The sequence below is a fragment of the Sesamum indicum genome, linkage group LG6, assembly GCF_026168435.1.
Source record: "Sesamum indicum cultivar Baizhima isolate 11 linkage group LG6, ASM2616843v1, whole genome shotgun sequence".
Lineage (NCBI taxonomy): Eukaryota > Viridiplantae > Streptophyta > Magnoliopsida > Lamiales > Pedaliaceae > Sesamum > Sesamum indicum.
The window spans coordinates 23,738,224-23,758,445 of record NC_142662.1 but is presented as its reverse complement, the minus strand read 5'-3'; the positions used below and the strand labels follow the sequence as shown (position 1 = coordinate 23,758,445).

At 35.4% G+C, this 20,222-nt stretch overlaps 2 protein-coding genes across 3 annotated transcripts; one reads left to right on the top strand and one right to left on the bottom strand.

Moving 5' to 3' along the window:
• Nucleotides 1-887: 887 nt before the first annotated feature.
• LOC105163642 (zinc finger CCCH domain-containing protein 53) lies at nt 888-4,988 on the top strand. 2 transcript variants are annotated; one of them, XM_011082067.3, is made up of 9 exons: nt 890-2,136; nt 2,767-2,883; nt 2,972-3,151; nt 3,243-3,346; nt 3,420-3,683; nt 3,821-3,971; nt 4,165-4,371; nt 4,451-4,531; nt 4,638-4,988. In XM_011082067.3, exons 1-8 carry the CDS (start codon nt 1,163-1,165, stop codon nt 4,482-4,484), a joined length of 2,031 nt encoding a protein of 676 aa, XP_011080369.2. In that variant the 5' UTR covers nt 890-1,162; the 3' UTR covers nt 4,485-4,531; nt 4,638-4,988. The 2 variants fall into 2 exon arrangements, 1 of the variants encoding a protein (XP_011080369.2); XR_002287325.2 differs by lacking the exon at nt 4,638-4,988 and having other exon boundaries at nt 888-2,136; nt 4,073-4,371.
• Nucleotides 4,989-12,059: 7,071 nt separating this feature from the next.
• On the bottom strand, nt 12,060-18,552 carry LOC105163643 (ABC transporter B family member 11). The gene is made up of 13 exons (XM_088881778.1): nt 17,932-18,552; nt 17,497-17,845; nt 17,365-17,419; nt 17,105-17,280; nt 16,812-17,033; nt 16,483-16,721; nt 15,464-15,989; nt 14,937-15,210; nt 13,948-14,801; nt 13,484-13,750; nt 13,148-13,411; nt 12,763-13,056; nt 12,060-12,651 (listed from the first exon to the last, which is right to left on the bottom strand). The coding sequence occupies exons 2-13, from the start codon at nt 17,806-17,808 to the stop codon at nt 12,289-12,291; spliced, it is 3,846 nt and encodes a 1,281-aa protein (XP_088737904.1). The 5' UTR covers nt 17,809-17,845; nt 17,932-18,552; the 3' UTR covers nt 12,060-12,288.
• Between the last annotated feature and the right edge of the window lie 1,670 nt (nt 18,553-20,222).

Here is a 20,222-nt window from a genome sequence, read left to right as displayed (position 1 = left end):
AGGAGGCCTCTTTTTTCTTACTCGTCCTAACATCACCAAAATATGAGGAGCGAGCCTAATATGAGTGAAATAGATCACAGGTTGGAGGTGAAAATAAAATTATTTTCTTAATTTTTATTTTAACTATGTTCTCGTCCAGCGCCACCTACCCCATCTACCCCCCAGCCTCATGCAGCCCTGTTGGGCACTCTTGGCTTTGACCATTCTCCTGCAAAAATGAACTGCTCCACCTCTTATTGCTGCTCATAAAGTAGGGAAAGGAAAAGGGCAGCAGAAATGCCAGACATTGGAACAACTGGAAAAAAATACACAATCCAAAAGCCATTTTTTCCTCCTTTGCTTAATGGTCAGATTGTTCTCTTATATATATCAATATTTGTTGATTCAATCCATAAGAAGGGATTATTTTTCATTAGATAATTATGGGTTCATTTCTTCTGTTGATATACAAACGATTTTAACTAGTAATTTATATAAGTAGCTAGCAAGCAATTTATGATGTGCATTATGCGGATAACAATGTGCTGTCTGATTCATGTTGACTAATTTTAATTAGATAATTACGAATTTAATTTCTTGTGGCGATATAAAGAGCGTTCTAATGAGTGATTTGTATATAGTAAGTAATTTATGATTTACATTATGCGGATAGCAGTGTCTCATGTTGACTGGATTCTATATTTTGCGAATAACGTCCTGCCCGACTCATGTTGACTGTATTTAAGATCACCCATTTTATTTTAAAAAAAAATAGTAATAAAAAAGATTTGTTGGTTTCCCCCTCCGCCCCTTATTTTCAAAGGAATGTAATAATTACCCAAATATAAGCACCAACTCATCATTACCTTTTACAACATGGATAAATCTTAGCCACCTTCCCTTCCTAATAATAATTCCCCAAATTTAACACACCCCTCCAAGAATCACCACACCATCTCCTCTCTCTCTCTCTCTCTCTCAAAAGGTCACTCTTTTACAAACTACTTAAAAACCCTCACCCTGTGTTCTTGTTTCTCTCTCATTTCTCACTTGTGAGAGGGGAAAAAGAGAGCCCCTCGTGGCAGTGGAAGTCATACTGGATTTTACTACTCTACTTGTCAACACCCCGTCTTGAGAAAATCATCGAAATTTACAAGTGAAAGACCAAGAAAAACCGTCTCCCATGGATACATACGAGGCTACTAAAGCAGTGATGTCAAGGATCCAAGCTTTGGATCCGGAGAACGCTTCAAAAATCATGGGTTATATACTGATACAAGACCAAGGGGAGAAGGAGATGATAAGGTTAGCCTTTGGCCCTGAAGCCCTTTTGCTGTCTTACATCAACCAAGCTAAGGCCTGTTTGGGGCTTGCTTCGAGTAGCCCTTCTTCAAACCCTTCAACCCCTCTCTCAAATCCCATGAGAACAAACAACCCTTTTCCTCAAAGTTCACCAAGAATCTTGATACCAAATAATGGGTTCCATTTGAGCAACCCATCTTCACCTGCTGCTGCTTTCCAAAGAAGCAGTCCGAGACCTTTCTCTTATGCTGCTGCACTCAATGGTTCTAGTGCTGGTGCTAATAGTAGTAGTAACAACGGTTCAGGTTCATCAGGCTTGAGCTTTTATGGCGGCAATGAGTTTGGAAATGAGTTCTTGAGTGGTGGTCGTGGTGGTGGGCACCCTCAAGTTCAAGATCAGCTGTCCTTTTTTGATGACTCCATGGTGGATCCAATAATGAGTCCAAGTGGGAGAAGTGATTCTCTGGTTTTCCCTTATGGCGAGGATGTGAACAGCAGCCTCTCCTCCCCCCACCCCCACCACCCATTTCACAGGCGGAGCTGTTCAGTGAATGATGCTGCATTTCTGTCTAATCTTGAGGAAGGAGGTAGTAATGGGAGTGGATTTGGGTGGAGGCCTTGCATGTATTTCGCAAGGGGTTTTTGCAAGAATGGGAGTGCTTGCAAGTTCTTGCACAGTGAAATTGGAGGTGGTGAAGCAGTTGAGGTGGGGTCTCCAAGCAAGAATTCTTCTGGATTTGATGAGTTGTTGAGAGTGAAAGCTCTTCAGCAGCAGAGGTTTGCACTTATGGCTTACGGAGGTCACCATCCTTTTGCTTACAACAAGAACATGGATTTACTGAATGAGCATCCGAGGTAATTCTTTTTGGGGAATTACCTTTTACTTTTTACTTTATGTAAAGTTTAACTGTTCCTGGAAGTATATAAAGTTTAGAGCTTTTCGGTAAAAGGAATTCTGGGCATTTCTTTTTCTTTTTCTTTTCTTTTTTCTGTTTTTGCATAATTTTCTTGTTTCTTGTGAGCTGTGGCATTATGCATGTGTACTATTATCTGCAATTGTATTACGGAAATGACCTTTGTGCGTGTTTCTGCTCTTATTTGTCGTTCTTGGTTTACAATTATGGGTTTGTGATTTATGCTGGTTGGGAAGCAGTAATTCTGTGATGATGTTTCTTCATTCGCGATGTGTTCTTTAATTTATGTGTTCGTTGTAATTTTTTTACATCCACACCATATCATCGTGTGATGAGCAGAGGAAGGTAGTGTATATTGTTATTTTCAACCATTTAGATTGGGTTTTTTCTTCTCCGTTCCGATTATTATGTTGGTACTCGGGTTGTGATTGTCTTAGCATCATTGGGTCTTGATTGGTTCTATGTGATATCTTATCTGCGATCTGGTGCATTCTTAGATCATGAGGTTTGCTGTATCAATGATGGGTATTGGGTGATGAATTTCGCAAATTTAAAATTTATCAACATGCAGGAGTGACTTTTCGTCAATGGGTTTGATGGGTGGTGTGAATTCGAGCTCCCGACAGATTTACTTGACGTTTCCAGCTGACAGTACATTCAAGGAAGAGGATGTATCCAATTATTTTAGGTAATTGATCAGAAGTTCATTCAAACTTCGACACTGAAATTGCTACTCCGATATGCACTGACAATGCTTTTGTTAACCTGGTTTGAAGTATGTTCGGACCAGTGCAAGATGTTAGGATCCCTTATCAGCAGAAGCGAATGTTTGGGTTTGTGACATTCGTCTACGCCGAGACTGTTAAGCTGATTCTTGCAAAAGGAAACCCTCATTTTGTGTGTGATTCTCGTGTGCTTGTCAAACCTTACAAGGAGAAAGGAAAAATCCCAGACAAGTACTATGTGCACTCTTTATATTGGTCAGTTGTGATGTTTGCTGATTTTTCTCCTGCTAATTGCAATACTATTGTTGTTGAACTATTGTAGGAAACAACAGCAGCAGCAACAACACTTGGAGAGAGGGGAGTTTTCAGCTTGCTTAAGCCCTTCGGGAATTGATTCTAGAGATCATAACATCGATCTCCCCTTTGGTAAGCTTAATTAACTCAAAGAATCAAGTGAATTTATGAGTTTATTAGCTGAATCTCCTTGTCTTTTATCCAGGATCTAGAATGTTGTTCAGTACACAAGAGATGATGCTCAGAAGAAAATTGGAACAGGAGGCAGAGTTACAGCATGCTATTGAACTTCAAGGTCGAAGGATGATGAATTTACAACTAATGGACCTGAAAAATCAGCATAATAATCATCATTTTCTTCCAAGCTTGCGGGCGGGCATTTCAATTTCCTCCCCAAGACAGTCTCAGTTATTGATGAATCAAAATTTTGTTGCTGCTTCTGATGCAATTAACCAAGAAAATTCAGAAGGTTAGCTCAGAAGATCACCTTTGCTTTACTTTTCCAGAACATAGAGACCTAGAGTGTTATACCTTAAATTGGAATTCCAATAAATAGCTTTCTTTCATTTTTGGTTCTTATTCTTTCTTTTACTGATTTTATTGCAGAGTTTGATGGTAACCAGGAAGCAGCTAAGTCTCAAGTTGCTGCTGCAGATCAGAAGTTGGTGCCGGAAGGAACTGAGTCTTCTACTGACAACGTTGTTGGTGGGAATAAGCAGCAGAATGTTCATGGTGATGACTCTGATCTCCCTGAAAGGTATGGGATTACGCTTCGGAGGAAATTCTAGACTTTGCTTATCCATTTCCTTGCCAAAAAATCTATAAATGGCTAAAGGGAAAATACAACTCTTCTTCCAGGAATTTTGACTGGTTTCCTGAATTATACTTAACCAGTTTGATCCGTATCTGGCCTCCTGATTGTATATTTGTTCTGTTGGACATGAAAGCAGCTTGGAGCATATCCTTCCTGATAATCTCTTTGCTTCTCCTACAAAATCAGCTGCTGAACATCACACTGTTTTCTCCCAAACTTCAGCATCAGCTGATGATCGCACACCTGTAACAATCAAATCCTCTAACAACACCACCCCTGGGCCGCCCTGCAGTTCTCCCCTCAGCATGGCTTCTCTCAAATCATGTTACGTTCAAATGCCAAGGTATTATAATGCTGCTTTCACTCGATATCCTTTGCTAAGTTACACCTAAAGAACTTAGATATATATTGACAACATCCAGGTTTTCTTCTGGGCAAGAAGCCATCGAAATGTAGGGCGTCAGAGCTGATAATGGCTAGCAAGCAGGAATTAACATAGCTTGGTAAGACCACTAGTCTTCTTGAAGAGTATAATGCTTTTATCACAAAGTTCTTGCTCAAGATTCTTGGTTTTTGATGCTTTGCCCTTTTACATTGTGGTTGATGCAGAAAGTTTGAGTTAGCATATACAAGGAAGTAAAAAAGGTCATGTAGCTGTATAGCCAAACCATACCCACAACAACAGAAGCAAAAGATGTGTAAGGAAAAATCTCATGAGGACTATTGTCATCACCAATACCATACTACTACTACTACTACTACTAGAAGTTACAACAAATACATAATGCATGGGCAAAGGACAGATGAACTGATTTATGAGAGTGGGGTCTCTCTCTCTTTGTTCATTTTGTACCCTCTCTGTAGTTATTTGTGCTGGACCACAGTAGAACACAAACATCATATAACAAAGAAAACCTACTATATTAACTCTTACTATTATAGAATAGAAATTTTACCTCTCTTCTCTTCTTATCTTTCACAACCCCCCAACCCCCCAACAAAAAAGATCAAAAGGCAAAAGTTACAGAATCCCAAAAGGGTGAGAAATGCATGGATGGTAAAAAAAAAGCAGGATTTTCATGGATGATGCTGTGAAAGAGCCTTGAGTGCTGAATGATCATCGCATATCACATCACGAAACCAGTAAAAAGTAAAGTTGCAATTACACACACACACACTGTATAAACAAGAAAAAGAGAAGTTTGAGAAAAGAAAAAGGGTGGTGTTTTATGGTGCTATGATGATTAAAGTCTACTTTAGGAGAGTCCCTTTGTCGCATACTTCGATTTCTTTTGAGATGGGGTGGGGGGAGGGGGGAGGCACATGGGTGCTGACAGCAGTTGAATGGGTACCTCCATTACACACACACATACAGTGCTTTCACTTTCAGTCCACACACTCACATGGGGGGCTGCTGACACTTACTCATCCACATGTGTTTGGCCTTTTCTTTTTATTGGTTCTGCTGCTCTTTTTCCTCTGTTCTTTCCTCTTTTTAATATTCAGCAGCTAATTCATCACTCTCTCACCCTCACCTCATGTGCTTCACTTCACAGTCTTCACTTCTCTTCTTTCATAAATCTGTCCCCTTCACCAACATTATGGATATTTTGGACAGCATTTCCGTAATTATTTATTAATAAACACAAGTTAGAAGAGGTTGTTTGATTGTTTTTTGTTGCCTTGAAGTTTGTGGCTTATCTCTGAGGATCGATCCTCTTGTTTTTCTGTCTCCTATATCTCTCTCTCTCTTGGTGTCATGTCATGTGCATCATCATCGTATTACATTTAGACTTTCATGTGTGAATTTATCTAATTAATTATTTTTATAATGCTATTACGTGCTTTGTTTCTTGCCTTGCCTTGATCCGTTACCTTGGGAAAATAATATATATATATATATATATATAACCTTCTTTTTCTATAATTAATCACATTGTATGTCTAACTATAATTTACATACACAAAATTCAACACGGACACGATACAATACGAAAACCAACAACTTCTTAATATTTTAGGATACAAACGCGGGCACAATATAATATATGTATGGTAATAGATTTACAGCAATAAAGCTGCAATTATAAAGAAAAAATTGTTTTCTACAAAGAAATAGTAAAGGGGAGAAAAGTAATTTTTAGCAACCTATTTTATTTTTTCAACTACTTTTTAGAAAAAATTATTATTTTTCTTCTAAAGCGTATTAACAATAATGTATTAAATTATGGACACACCACTCAATGCATTGAATTTTTTTCCTTTTTCTTTTTGAGGATTAGCAACGAAAAATTTAATTGTAAAAAAATTACATGTTAAGTTGTCGTTAGAAATAATAAGTAATATATAATGACAATTTAGTATTAGTAATTATTTATTATTATCAACTTATTATATTTTATGTTGGATGTATTTTTAATTATTTACAATGACAATTATAAACACAATCTTCGTTATTAATAATTATATAGCAACAAGATTAAAACTATCTTCATTCTAAATATATCTTTATCGATAATTTTAAAATAATCATTAATATTATGTATTTTTTTTATAGTAAAGATTAATGGAGTGATGTAATTTTGTTGATGTTGTTAACCTCGTAAATTAGAAAAATTGGGTTTTTATATTTTCAAAGCATTTAAGGTATTTGTTGCAGTATTAAAAACATAAATGACATTTAATGCCCAATAAGTCATTTTCTGTATTTCCTGTTTCACGACATGTCTTCACTACCTTCTTTATCGAACCTGTCGGGGCTAATCAATTCATTTCTTCTTCTTCTTCTTTTTTTTTTTTTGGCGTACGTGTTGTAGTTTAAGGTCCACTCTCCCAGTTATGTGATAGTTTTGAAAGGGTGGACGTATCGTATCCATTTTGAATCCAGGATAAATGAATTCGACCATTGTGGTTTGAGCCAATCTCTTCAATTGACGAAAATTCAAATTGAAAATATAATTTTTTTTTTGAAAAGAGAATTCGAATAGTACTACTGACAGTTGAAGACTTGTCGGGACGACGCTGAAAACTTAGAGAAAAGTTTTCGGTGGAAAAGGGGGCAAAAATGCATTTTAATTGACTTAATTATTAATTATAGTTAGTATTATAATTAGTACATAAAATATTTTTTTTTATAAAATTTAGTACATTATTTAAAATATTCATTTTTCTTTTAAATACACCCATTAAAAATATTTAACCTAAATTTGAAAAATGAAATTTAGTATATTAAAATGATTTTTTATAAGATTTAGTACATTTTTATTTTTTTGGTATTCTATATTTATCAATTATATTTTAAAGAAATTTTGAAATAAAAAAATAATGTATTTAAATATGTATCTTTTTGGTATTCTAATTTTTTTTAAATAAAAAATAATAAGATATAATTTTTATAATGTAATAAATTTAAATATAATTTATTTAATATTTTAGTCTAATGGCAAAAAAATATACACGAAACAAGTCAAAAAAATCTTATTCTATTATGTAGACATATAGAGGGCATTTCTGTCCAAAATGACTTAAAATATTGACCAAAATGACATAAACAAACAACCAAGCGCACCACCCGTGCGTTCATGCAACTTCTGGTCAATTGTTAACAGAATGAGAATTTTTTGCTAAGTTTTACAAAACAGAAGGGGGCACAAAACACAGAGGGCAAAATGCATTTTTCCCTTCTTTTGTTTTCCTTTTTAAACTACGCAATTCAATCATTTAATCTATATCTATATTATATAAAAAAAGCCTTTTTTTTTTTCCTCTCACAAATGACGATTATGACAGTGCAACACCAATTTTATTGTTATGCCAATAATACTCTTAAGTTGGTTTTCTTTGCTTTCTTTCTTCCCTTTTAAAAAATACATGTATTGGTTTATACATATTTCCTCATTAATAATATATCTTAAAACGTAAAATATTATTTATTATATGCACGCAGGGACGGTGTGCCATGACGACTATTATAAAAAGAAAACTCTATTTTCACTCACAAATAGCGATTACTTACACCGTGACAACAAACTTTTAAATTACCAAAAATGTTCTTATGTATTTTCAACCACATCTACTCAAATTCTTCTCCTCATCTATATAATTTGTATTATCTATTTATACTAACATGAAAATTTTACTCAAACTATTTTTTTTTTATGTAGATAACATCTCCAAATTAGTTTTATTTTATTTATTTATTTATCTAAATGTGATGTTTTGGTTTGTATATTTTATTTTTATTCGTATTATATTTTAAAATATAAATAATTATTTATTATATGCACGCAGAGATTGCGTACCATAACGGTTAGTATATTCAAATATAATGGCTAGTTCAATACATCCATAATTCAAATTAATAAATACATTCAAATGAGATAAAGAAACAAAGTAGACCTCAATCTACTTCTCATTTGCTTATATATGGGGAAATAATACTTTTGATCCCGCAACGTAAGGCTCTTTTCATTTTTTATCCAATTAGTTATGAGATTTTCACTTTAAGTTCCGTCACTTCTAAAAAGCATTTTTAATCCTATGACAATCTTATTTTAACGGAAAATGCCATATGTTTAACACATTGTCATTAGAGCTTTTATACTTTTCATCCATTGGTAATAAAATTCTCACTTTTCATCCTATTTACTTAACAATCACGTGGCCATTTCCGTTAAATATTTAAAAAAAAGATAACATGACACCAAAAATATTACATTTTAAAAGTTGTGAAATAAAAAGTTAGAATTACGTAATCAATTGAACCAAAAGTATAAAGGGCCTAAATTACGGGATGACAAATGTCATTTCTCCCATTATTAATGAATGACTAGGAAAATGACATCTTAATTATTGTTAATCAACCTAATTAATCAGGAAAAAAAATTGAATTTAAGGTTTGATATTTTTGTATTTGGTACGTCTGCATTGCATTATCCGTGATGATGAAGAGCCTTGTCATCATGTGAGTATTAATGCGAAAAATACGATTGATTAATTGCAATAATATGGACGTACGAGTGGTAATAAATGTGACAACTGACCGTGCTCACCTTGGAGGTTTACACGAGAAAAATTGTAATTTTGAGTGTTACTAATACGGAAATTTAATTTATTTTTACTAATTGTATATTATTTATTTATTTTGAATTTGTTAATTAATTTTAGGATATTGATCTATTACCTATAAAATGTTAGAGTGATGGTATGTTCATTGATTTAGAAATATTAGAATATATTTTTTCAAGAGAAAGTTTTAATAAATGTGCATGGGATTTATATTTTGGTATTTATCACCTGCATAATTGTGAAAAATATAATAAAGCTGCATCGAAGGAGCGGATACAATCTAATTTAATTGGTAAAATTAAGACTTCGTGATTATAAAGATATGGGTTTAAATTTCATTGAATATTGCTTTACTTTACGTAATTATACGACTATATTAGATAAGTTATTTTCTTATTAATAATTTTTAATTACATCTGACTTACTTAATAAAGTTGAGGCTCCATAATTATGAGATCATGGATTTAACTTTCATTTATGTCTAAATATTAATTTACTGCAATAGTAATTTACTATAACAAAATATAATTAATATTAGTAACAAAATATCGAATAATAATTTAAAATTATCACTAAAAATATATATTAAGTGACAATAGTTTTATAAATTCCATCACTATACAATTACCAAAATCATGCACAAAGTCATCACTATAATTAGTGACGCATTTACAGCGATAATAATTATTTGTCACTAGGTATTTACTATATATGTGTCACTAATTATGTTTAGTGATATTGAAAACTTTATGCACAACTTTTTGTCCCTAATTTTTGTTAATAGCATTTTTTGCAACATAATAGTTATTATTAAGATTATGAAATTTATTATTATGATAAAATCAAAGTTCTTATCATAAATATATATAATTAATGATAATATTAAAATTGACGTTTGATCTTTCTTGGATGTATTTTTTTTTTTCATAGTGATTATTGATTGTTATAAATATTAATATATGGTGATAATGATATGTAGATAAGTATAGTTATTGCTTGAAATTTATAATATTATAATTGCTGATACTAAAATATTTTAAAATAAATTATCAATTAAAGTCAAAATAAATGGACTAATAATAGAGTTTCAGAATTAAAGGTGTCATAATAAATTTATGTTTTTTTTATATTTTTAAGAATATAAATCCGTAAGCCTTATGCATTTTTTTAGTTTAAATTGGTTAATTAGATCAAAACATGTTCAAATACAATTAGTTAGCTGATTGGTCCATATCAAAACCTACAGTTTTCGGTCCCAACACAAGTGAGCATAAGCTGCAAGTCAAAGTGTGCCCACACATATAAAAAAGACCCTCTACCATACAAGTCATTACATTCCACATTAAAATAACACGACATACAACACAACACCAAGTCATCACACAAATCAAAACAAAGGACTCAAGTCCAACATCTCTCTGCCACGATAAATCTCTGCAATCGTGAAAGTTCTACGTCTTCCTTCCCATCAAATCCGTCGACCCTTGACACTAAATCTCAAAGCAACACATAATTTGCTCTACAAATTCTGATACATCACATCGAAAAATACGTTTTCAAGCCCTTAGATCGACATTTGGAGCGAACAATCAAGTGATTGTCTACGTTCATAGAGATTATAACACTTTTAAATTTAAATTTGTATAAAATTTATCTTTTCATATTATTTTTTATCTTGTAAGTTATTCTTTGTAGATACGAAATTTTATGTGAAGAATGATGAATTCAATTAAAAAAAGAAAAGAAAACGTGAATCATGAATATTTGAACTGGACAGCAGCTAAAATCATGCATAAAAGTGGTGGTAGCCGGCATTATGGGTGAAAGTGTGGGACATATTATTTGGGCAACAATTTATATGTTGGTGTGATGAGATTTATGAATGAAGGACATGTGGTTTGGGGTACTGAATTATTGATGAATTGTACGTTTGTGGAAATAATTGGATGGCAGATTAGGGCACTGATGAATCAACAAACCACACGATTGAAAACCCTTAATTTGTACCGTTGGGTATTGTGTCGGGGTAGTTGATCTAGTTTGAGTTTTCTAAATACACGTTGGGTTAAAAACTCTTTCGAGATAAATTTTATATAGAATAGAGTTTGTAATCAGATTAGAATTTTTTAACTCTATATAAACCCAATATTAGATTTTTTTTATTGCATAATTTCTAAAATAAATTGATTATGTATATATATTTTTTTTGGGTGAATTGGATTATGTATATTTTTTGAAACCATATTTGGTTAAAAATGAAATGTAAGACATGTTTATTTTATACTTTATCTTGATATTTTTTCATATTGCATATTTTAATTTTATGAAAAATTGAGAATATATATAATACAAATATATATTATATATAGTCGTATAGGTATCTTGTCGTGTCTTAATTCTTTTACATATTTCATGTTACCATGTCCGTGTCATATTATATCTGTGTCTGTATTAGCGCAAACACTTAGTCTTGATTGCATAATTCATACTACTCATATGGGTAGTAATATTTACGAATTTTTATATCAGAATATGATGATATTATGAAATCAATTAATGAGAATGTCAAATTCATAACTTGATTTATAATTTGTAATCTTAATTATTTTTGTATCCTGTTGGGTGGTGGTCATGAGCTTGGCCTATGGCTCAAATCTAAAACATCCGAGCAAGGTTAGGGTTGTTATGCTGATTGTTTCTCCGCAGTCCCCCTACTTTCCAATCAATTCAAAACAAAATATGAACTCTTATGGGGTAAAAGTGAAAAACACTATTTCTTGTGTCCTGAGCCCAACTAAGCAACTTCCTCCGTCCCCATATTTCATCGAGGTAAAATGTTTTCTATTGCACATTGGTATTACGTTAGTATCACATTCGGACATGTATTGTACGTAGTTTCACTTTTATATTTTTTAATTTAAAAAGAAAAATACATGTCGGTTACTAATTAATCTAAGCCCAGTGTAATAAAAGATTACGCCCATTTGTCGTAATCCAACCATATGGATTATCTTAAACACCGGAAAGGATAGCTTATCAAGATACACTGTGTAAGGACTAGTTTAGCAGCTTCATAAGAGGTAAAAGGACAAGTTTCCTTAAGCTTTATTACATTGCTGAGACCATAGTGTTTATTCCAGCCCTCACAAACTGCATTTGTACTATTAGGAAAAACAAGAGCAGCAGCAACTGTCTAAGAAGAAACACCATCGCCATCCCCTTGCAACGCAACTAAAGAGGCGTATACGCCATCTTTCTTGTTGATCAAAGTCTCATGCCTGCCTTTCTCTGCGACAACTCCGTTTCTCAGAACCACGATCAGATCAGCATTCCTGATTGTGGACAGCCGATGAGCCACCACGATTGTGGTCCTGTCCACCACGACTCGGTCTAAAGCATCTTGAATGACTTTCTCTGATTCGGCATCAAGAGCACTGGTGGCCTCGTCGAGTAGTAGTATCTTTGGAGCCTTAACTATAGCTCTTGCGATTGCAACTCGCTGCTTCTGGCCGCCAGACAACTGGATCCCCCTCTCACCAACCATTGTCTCATACCCCTGTAGGCATTAGAATTACAACATTTGTGGCATACTTTGGGCAAGTTGATTTCTATAATACCATGTTGTTGTAAAATTGCATGGTAAGAGCTTTAGAAGGAATGCACACACCTTCTGCATACCACTGATGAATTTGTGTGCATTTGCCAACTCTGCAGCAGCTACGACTTCCGCCTCATTGGCATTGCCTTCCTTTCCATACGCGATGTTGGCCCAGATTGTGTCGTTGAACAAAACAGGCTCCTGGCTCACCAGGCCTATTTGCTGTCTGAACCACTTCAAGTTCAGCTTCTGGATTCCAATGCCGTCTAGTGTGATCTGGCCTGAATCTGGATCATAAAATCGTCGTAACAAGGAAATGATTGTCGACTTTCCGCTCCCACTTTCTCCAACAATTGCAACAGTCTGATAAAGTGAACCAGTACTCTTTAACTCCAAAACATTATGTGAAACCTTAAACCAGGAGATCACAAGTTCTTGATCATAAACTGTTTACCTTGCCTGAATTAATAGCCAAGCACAAATCCTCGAAAATTTGAACATCGGGCCTACTGGGGTACCTAAAGCTGACATGCTGGAAAACTATACCTCCATTAACGTTTTCTAGTGTCATTCCTGAGCTGTCAGAAGAGTCTATTCTTGATTTCTGATCAAGAAGAGCGAAAACAGAAGCAGCTCCAGCGTTGGCTTTACCGGAGTCTGGTGCAAGGGCGCCCGACTGGGATATTGCAATGGCTGTCATGCTGAGACCAAGAAAAACCTGCCAATCAAGAAACATAAATATCCACCTGGAAAGTTATTCTTACCAAAATTTTCATTTTAAGAAGCTTACACGAAAAACATCTCCAAAGTTTATCTTTCCAGCATCAACAAGCCGAGCACCAGCATAGTAACCAGCTGCATAGACTGAATATAGAAAGAACAGCGACATCCCAAAACCTGCTCCACTGAGTAGACCCTGTTTGGTTCCTAATCTGAGGGGAGCTTCACATTTTTCTTGGTGCAGCTCCATCACCTTCTCTTCTGCACAAAAGGAAGCAACTGTTCGGATACTGCCAACAGCATCGCTGGCAACTTGAGTTGCATCTTCATATAATTTCTGTGGAATGATATATTTGACCTGGTTAGCATATCTACGATGGAAACTTTTACGTCTTTGACAGAAGCAAAATATTCGGCACAGGTTTTAGGCATAGTCAGTTCAAATGAAGGAGAAACATTCCAAGAATTCATAAAGATAGAAAATACATAATCATTCAGAATTAATTATTTGCCTCAGGCCATCACCAAGCTAACCTTTGTATCAGCACTAAATCCAGTGATAAATTTCATGTGAAGATAACCATTTAGTCCAATAAGCGGAAGCATGACCAGGATTATAAGGGACAATTCCCAGCTTGCTCCGAAACCAATGATCAAACCAGCGATGGCTGTTGAAATATTTTGAACGAGTATCGCAAGTGACTCTCCGACTAGATTTCTCACGGACGTTGCATCTGCAGAAAGTCGGGAACCTACTGCACTGCTAGAGTTCTCAATTCTGTCGAACCAGCATATTTCCATGTGAACTACTTTCTCAAAGCACATCAAACGTATTCGCTTGATCAGCTTGCAACCTGCCACAGCGAAGAAGTATGTCCTAAGCGGGGTGGCCAAAAGAGAGGCCATGCCAAGAACGACAAACATGCATGCCCAATATTTGGAATCCTTGCGAAGCCTGTGAGGTGGCTCATAAAAAGCTTTAATCATGCTAGAAAGTAGGAGCCCCAAGAGTGGCAATATTGAACCATTCACCATTGCAGCTAACGAACCAAGTACTAACTCTGGAGTCTCCGGTTTATTAAGGCAAGCCAAGCGGTAAAGTGATACTTTATGCTCTACCTTGTGTTGCAATGAAGGTGGAGTGTGTGATTCTCTGTATGCTTTCTCCACCACATTGGCTGCAGTTAGGAGACCTGCTGACGTTGGGAATGAATTACGACTGCTGTTTCCTGTTCCAGATGATCCCTGACTTATGGACCTTAAGGACGAGATTCGCTCTGTTGCAACTTTATCATTCACTGCAGAAACCGACTGTTTGTTGAACTCTTGCAATTGTACGAGCTGGCTGTATGCTCCATCAGGATTTCGTGTCAGTTCAGAATGTGAACCTGGTCAGTTGCAACAGAGATTTCAATTCTTTCTGTTCTTCGAAGAAATGCCTAAAAGGTTCGCGATAATTCAAGATAAGAATCAAATTTCAAAAGTCTTATGGGAATACAACTATTTTATGTCATCGCAGAAACCTTTTTCTACGACCTTCCCTTGATGAATAACAGCAACGGAATCAGCATTCTTCACTGTACTCAATCGATGGGCTACAACAATTGTTGTTCTGCTGATCATGACTCTGTCCAGTGCCTCCTGTACAGTCCTTTCAGATTCTGCATCAAGAGCACTAGTAGCTTCATCAAGAAGTAGAATTCTTGGATCTTTTAGAATTGCTCTAGCTAAAGCTATCCTCTGCTTTTGCCCACCGGACAGCTGAGTTCCGTTCACTCCAACCATTGTGTTTAGCCCCTGAAGTCATGAAATTCATGTATTTGTGGCAGATAAGCCTGTGTAAAATGACCACAATTGTCTAGAATTTCCTTCTGAGAACTGAAAATTGATGATGTATATGGTAATCCTACTCAAGACTAATTACCTATTGGAGAAATTGAGGATCTATTGAGTCTTTAGTTGTCTTGAATGATACACATTTCTAAGAATTTTGAAAAGAATGCACAAGTTATCTGCTAACATTATACTAGAATTGCTTCTAGAGTCTGACCTGAGGCAGCTGGTCTATGAATTTAGCAGCATTGGCATGTTCTGCAGCAGCTTTAATCTCTTCAAGACTTGCACCATCCTTTCCATAAGCAATATTGTCTTTGATGCTTGAAGCAAACAACACCGGTTCCTGGCTTACAAGACCGATTTTTCCTCTGATCCACCTAAGTTGAAATTCTTTGATATTAATACCATCGATCAAAATTTCACCAGCTTGCGGATCATAAAACCTTTCGACAAGATTAATGACAGTCGATTTTCCGCTTCCACTTTGTCCCACCAAAGCTAACATCGTCCCACTTGGTACCGTGAGAGATAATCCATTGAATATTCTCTCGTCTGGTCTGGATGGGTAACTAAAGTGCACATCCTTCAGCTCTACGTCCCCATTGATGTCGTTCAACACCACTCCGTCCATATTATAAGGATCTATATCTGATCTTCTGTATATTGTCTGAAACATCTTAAAAGCAGCAACTTGACCAGCTGCAAAGGCACTCAAGCATGGAGATACCTGGCCTAAAGAACTAGTAGAAAAGCCAAAAGCGGATAAGCAAACGCTTATCATTCCCCAGAGCCAATCATAATTATAAAGGGGAAAGTTCACAGGAGACGATTTTGCTTAATGTATGTGCATGAACATGTAATTTCATTTCAAAGATCTATATCTATTATCACTAAAGTGAGAACTCAAGACGTAGAAACAAGCGATGCTCTCTCCTTGATTTTCTTGACAACCAGACAATGTGGTAAAAATAGAATGGATGGTTGCCCTCATCCCCTAAGCTTTATTCATAATGCAAACAATTTTCAGTTTCAAAAAATTGCACTGTGTCTCTTGTAATCATATTTTACATTACAAATTCCTTCCTGAAAGACTGGATGTCTAGAAGGAGCTCGTAATGTAAAATGTGATTGCAGAAGGTACAACTGCAGTTTTCCAAAATCCAGTAGTTCTGTTGTTACATCAATCTCAGGGAGTATCAAGGTAACTATCCCATAATAGAAATTAGAACTTACAAGGATCCAGAAAGAACAGCCATTACTACATTCAAGACCTGTCCGCCCGTGTATCCTTTGTCTATAATCATTTTTGCCCCGAACCATAGTCCCAAAGCATAACTGGAGAACAGAACTAACATAAATATTCCAGAACCTAACCCTGCAGCCAATCCCTCCTGTACACCAGCTTCATAAGCTCTACTTAGAGATTTTTCATATTTCACAACAGCTTGCCTCTCCCCTGTGAACGACACAACCTGCATGGAAATTAAGTCACCAGTAACTGACTAGATACCACATCAAAAACCAAAGAATTTCCAATGTTCATATTGTAATTCTTTTATTACAGTTCTGATTGAGCCAAGTGTTTGTTCGACCACAGCGGCTGCGGCTGAATAAGCAGCTTGCCCTTTTGACGTCAGCTTTGCCATAAGGACACTCATAGAAGCAGCAGAGATAACAAGAAGAGGGATAGCAGAAAGCAAGACCGTTGTCAGGAGCCATCCCTTGGTAAAAGCTATCACAAACCCTCCAAGGAATGATGCGGAAAGCTGTAAAAACTTTCCTACCTGTGGATTTTTTCATCAGTGAGAAAAGAAGTCTGAGCATGCACAAGACTGAAAACAGACACAGAGTTTACCTTCTGGCCCATAGCATCTTGAATTATAATAGCATCGGTGGACATCCTCTCAATAATTTCTCCAGTGTTTGTTTCTCTATCAAAGTATCCAATATCTTGCCTCAGTAAAGCTCTGAGGTATAAGTTTCTGATCCGAGCAGCCTGCCTTTCCCCTGTGATCATCCAGCACGCCACCTCTGTGGAAAACGTATACTTCTTGACTGAGTTTCATTAATTTCAATGTTCATAACTTACAAAATATGTTGATCCTTAATACTTACGGGAAGATGCTGCAACACCTGACCCCAATGCAAGATACACATACTTTAGAGATACCTAAAAACGTCGATGCATTAGCGTTGTGAATATCATTGCTTAATTAAAATGGATATATATGTTGAAATACATAATACCTTGGAAACTTCATTAACAACTCTTTTAGTTTCTGCATTCTGTCCGAAAGAGTTGGCTAATTCTCCAAATAAGAGAGTCATAAGAGGCAAACAGAATCCACTTCCAACAGCTGTGATCGTACCAATGACCATCAGTGCATAATCTGCAGGGTCTGCAAAAGAAAAGAGTTTATGGTATGGAACTTTGCCGACATTAGTCTTCTCGTTGCTGCTGCTATCTGATGTTTGTTTACTGGGAGAATTAGTTCCTGTTTCTTGTTTTTCACTTTGCTCATTGTTTGTGTCTTTGCGGGAACGGCTAGCCCCGGCCATCAGTGAGTTAAGGGTAACCCTCCAACTTCTGATTTGCCTATCACTTTAAAACAAAATGAGAACCTGCAACAGAACAACAATCATAAAACTATGATGAAATCCCGAGCAAAAAAATTAACTTACAGAGTATATTTGCAGATGGTGATGTAATGACCGATAACTGAGTCAGATGCTTCAGATATTATGATAGCTCTTCAGAGTTCAGATACAAAAAGGAAAACAATTCATCCTTGTTTTCAGTTTCACAACGTCTAGACTAAAATCACCTGGAGTACCAAGAATGAACGTGATTTTTCTCAAATGCAAATGGAAAATGAAAAAGACATGATAAAAATCAGTAACAATTCTCTAACAAGGTGTTCTTATTTCCTGAGATCTGAAGCTTGCTGACTGAATTTACATTCTGCATGCCGAAACCAAAAGATCAACATAACCTGTAACTATGCTATTCAAATTTCAAGGTTGTGAATAGTTGAAATATATCAAATTTCTCTTTCTTCTGAATGCAGTTCATAAGAATTCATTCCCATAGTTCCTGGATTATGGAGTACTATAAGAAACTTTCAATTTTCTCTTGACATACCAAAAATACAAGAAAAGAGATAGACAAGTGGCAAGCAGTCTGAAACAATAATCAAATGAAGAGATTGCCTTAGTATCAAGCTGAAAGTCCTTGTTTGCTTCGACTGCATGCACTAAAGTTGAAAGTCCTCGACTGCATGCACTAGCTGTCGTATGACTAGGAATTCTAGATAAAAAATCAATTAAATAAGATAATATGATGATACCTTCTTTATTCTTGTTGATAAACTCTGTACAATGCAAAAGTAATCACTAATAATCATTCTTGAACGCAAACTCCACCGTTCTTTAAAGACTGTCCTTTAGCATCTAGGCCTTGAGGACTTTTCATATACTAAATCAGAACTGCACATCAAAACTATCTGCAATTTACGCAAGTGCTGACAGCAACAAGATTTTCAAGTATTTCTCTCGCTGCACAGAATCTCTATGCTGATGGCAAAGCCAGGTCGATGAGTTAACGCGACTTGAAAACGAAGTAACGTATATTCTGATTCACATTATCTTCATTTCTTTAAGCTTGGAAAAGTAGGAAGTTCTTGCTAAGAGTGGATTAAGGTAAAAGTGAGCTGTAGTTATTCTCTTTCACCTAACTGCTGCCCACAAAGCAGGCAAATATTTGGCATCACTCTTTGCATAAAACTAAAGGCTACCATCACATTTGTCTGAACTGTCATAAGTATTTGGCAGTGTCCTTTTATTACATGAACATTATAAGTGATCTAACTAGTTGTCTCATTCCCAATTTTTAACATTATCACAGCAAAGTTAAGTAACTACGCAACATGCTGACATCATCATGTGTGATCGAAAGACTGCTGATAATTCCATTTAAGTAGTAGTGTCTTTTTTTTTTTTCTTTTTCACCCTAGAAAACCTGAAAGGATCTGATACCTCACCCAAGACATACACCACAAACAACCCCACTTGAGTTGCAATACAAATTTGAAGTTTGAGGGAAAGAATTTCATACTTGTCTGGCACCAACAAATGTGTTTTTTAGTCTTCATGTTTTTGGTGTAAAGAAAGGGACAGTGCTGAAAGGAAACATGCTTACTTTTAGTAAGTGTTGAAAACAAACATGTTGGGGCAAAGGGATCTAATACCTCAAGCAAGATACCACACCCACTGCAACTTAGTAGAACAGTCAAAAAGAGAAGGGGAAATTACATTTACACCCTAGTATATGGTTTTTTTATATAAATCATTCCTATCTTTCGCGTAATCATAAAAATCACCCATGAGAGCAAAAGATAAGGATAGTTGATGTTGTTGTTTTTTGGGGGTATATGTGTAATTTTTTTAAAAAGCAAAGGGGTAGTTTGCATAAATGATGTCGGCATTTTTTAAAAGGTATATGTGTAGTTTTTTAAAAAAGTATAAATATACCATTGGTTAAGGATGTAATATAATTATCCAGAGAAGAATGCATAATTGCTAATTGAGGAAACATATATGCAAAGAACAAAGAAAAGGTCTGAGGCTTCTATGTAAAATCCTTATTCCTCTGGTTGTCATTTCATATTCTTTGGTTCACTTCTCCAAGGGAGCTTCTAATTCAGTTTTTTGTTTTTTCTATTTTCATCTTTTGTACAGAACCTGATTCCTTGTACCATCATACTATTATGTACAATGTATCATTTGCGTGTTTCAGTGAGCTTATAAACTTTTTAAATCGTTAATGATGTCTTGCTTGATTGGTAACATTGAAATTTCACAACAAATTAAGTTATGAATTTGAGTTCAACGAATGTGGATGTATGTATAAGTTTGATATGCTCAAAAAATATATGAATTTGAATGCATAGAATGATGTAATGAATCGTAAACTA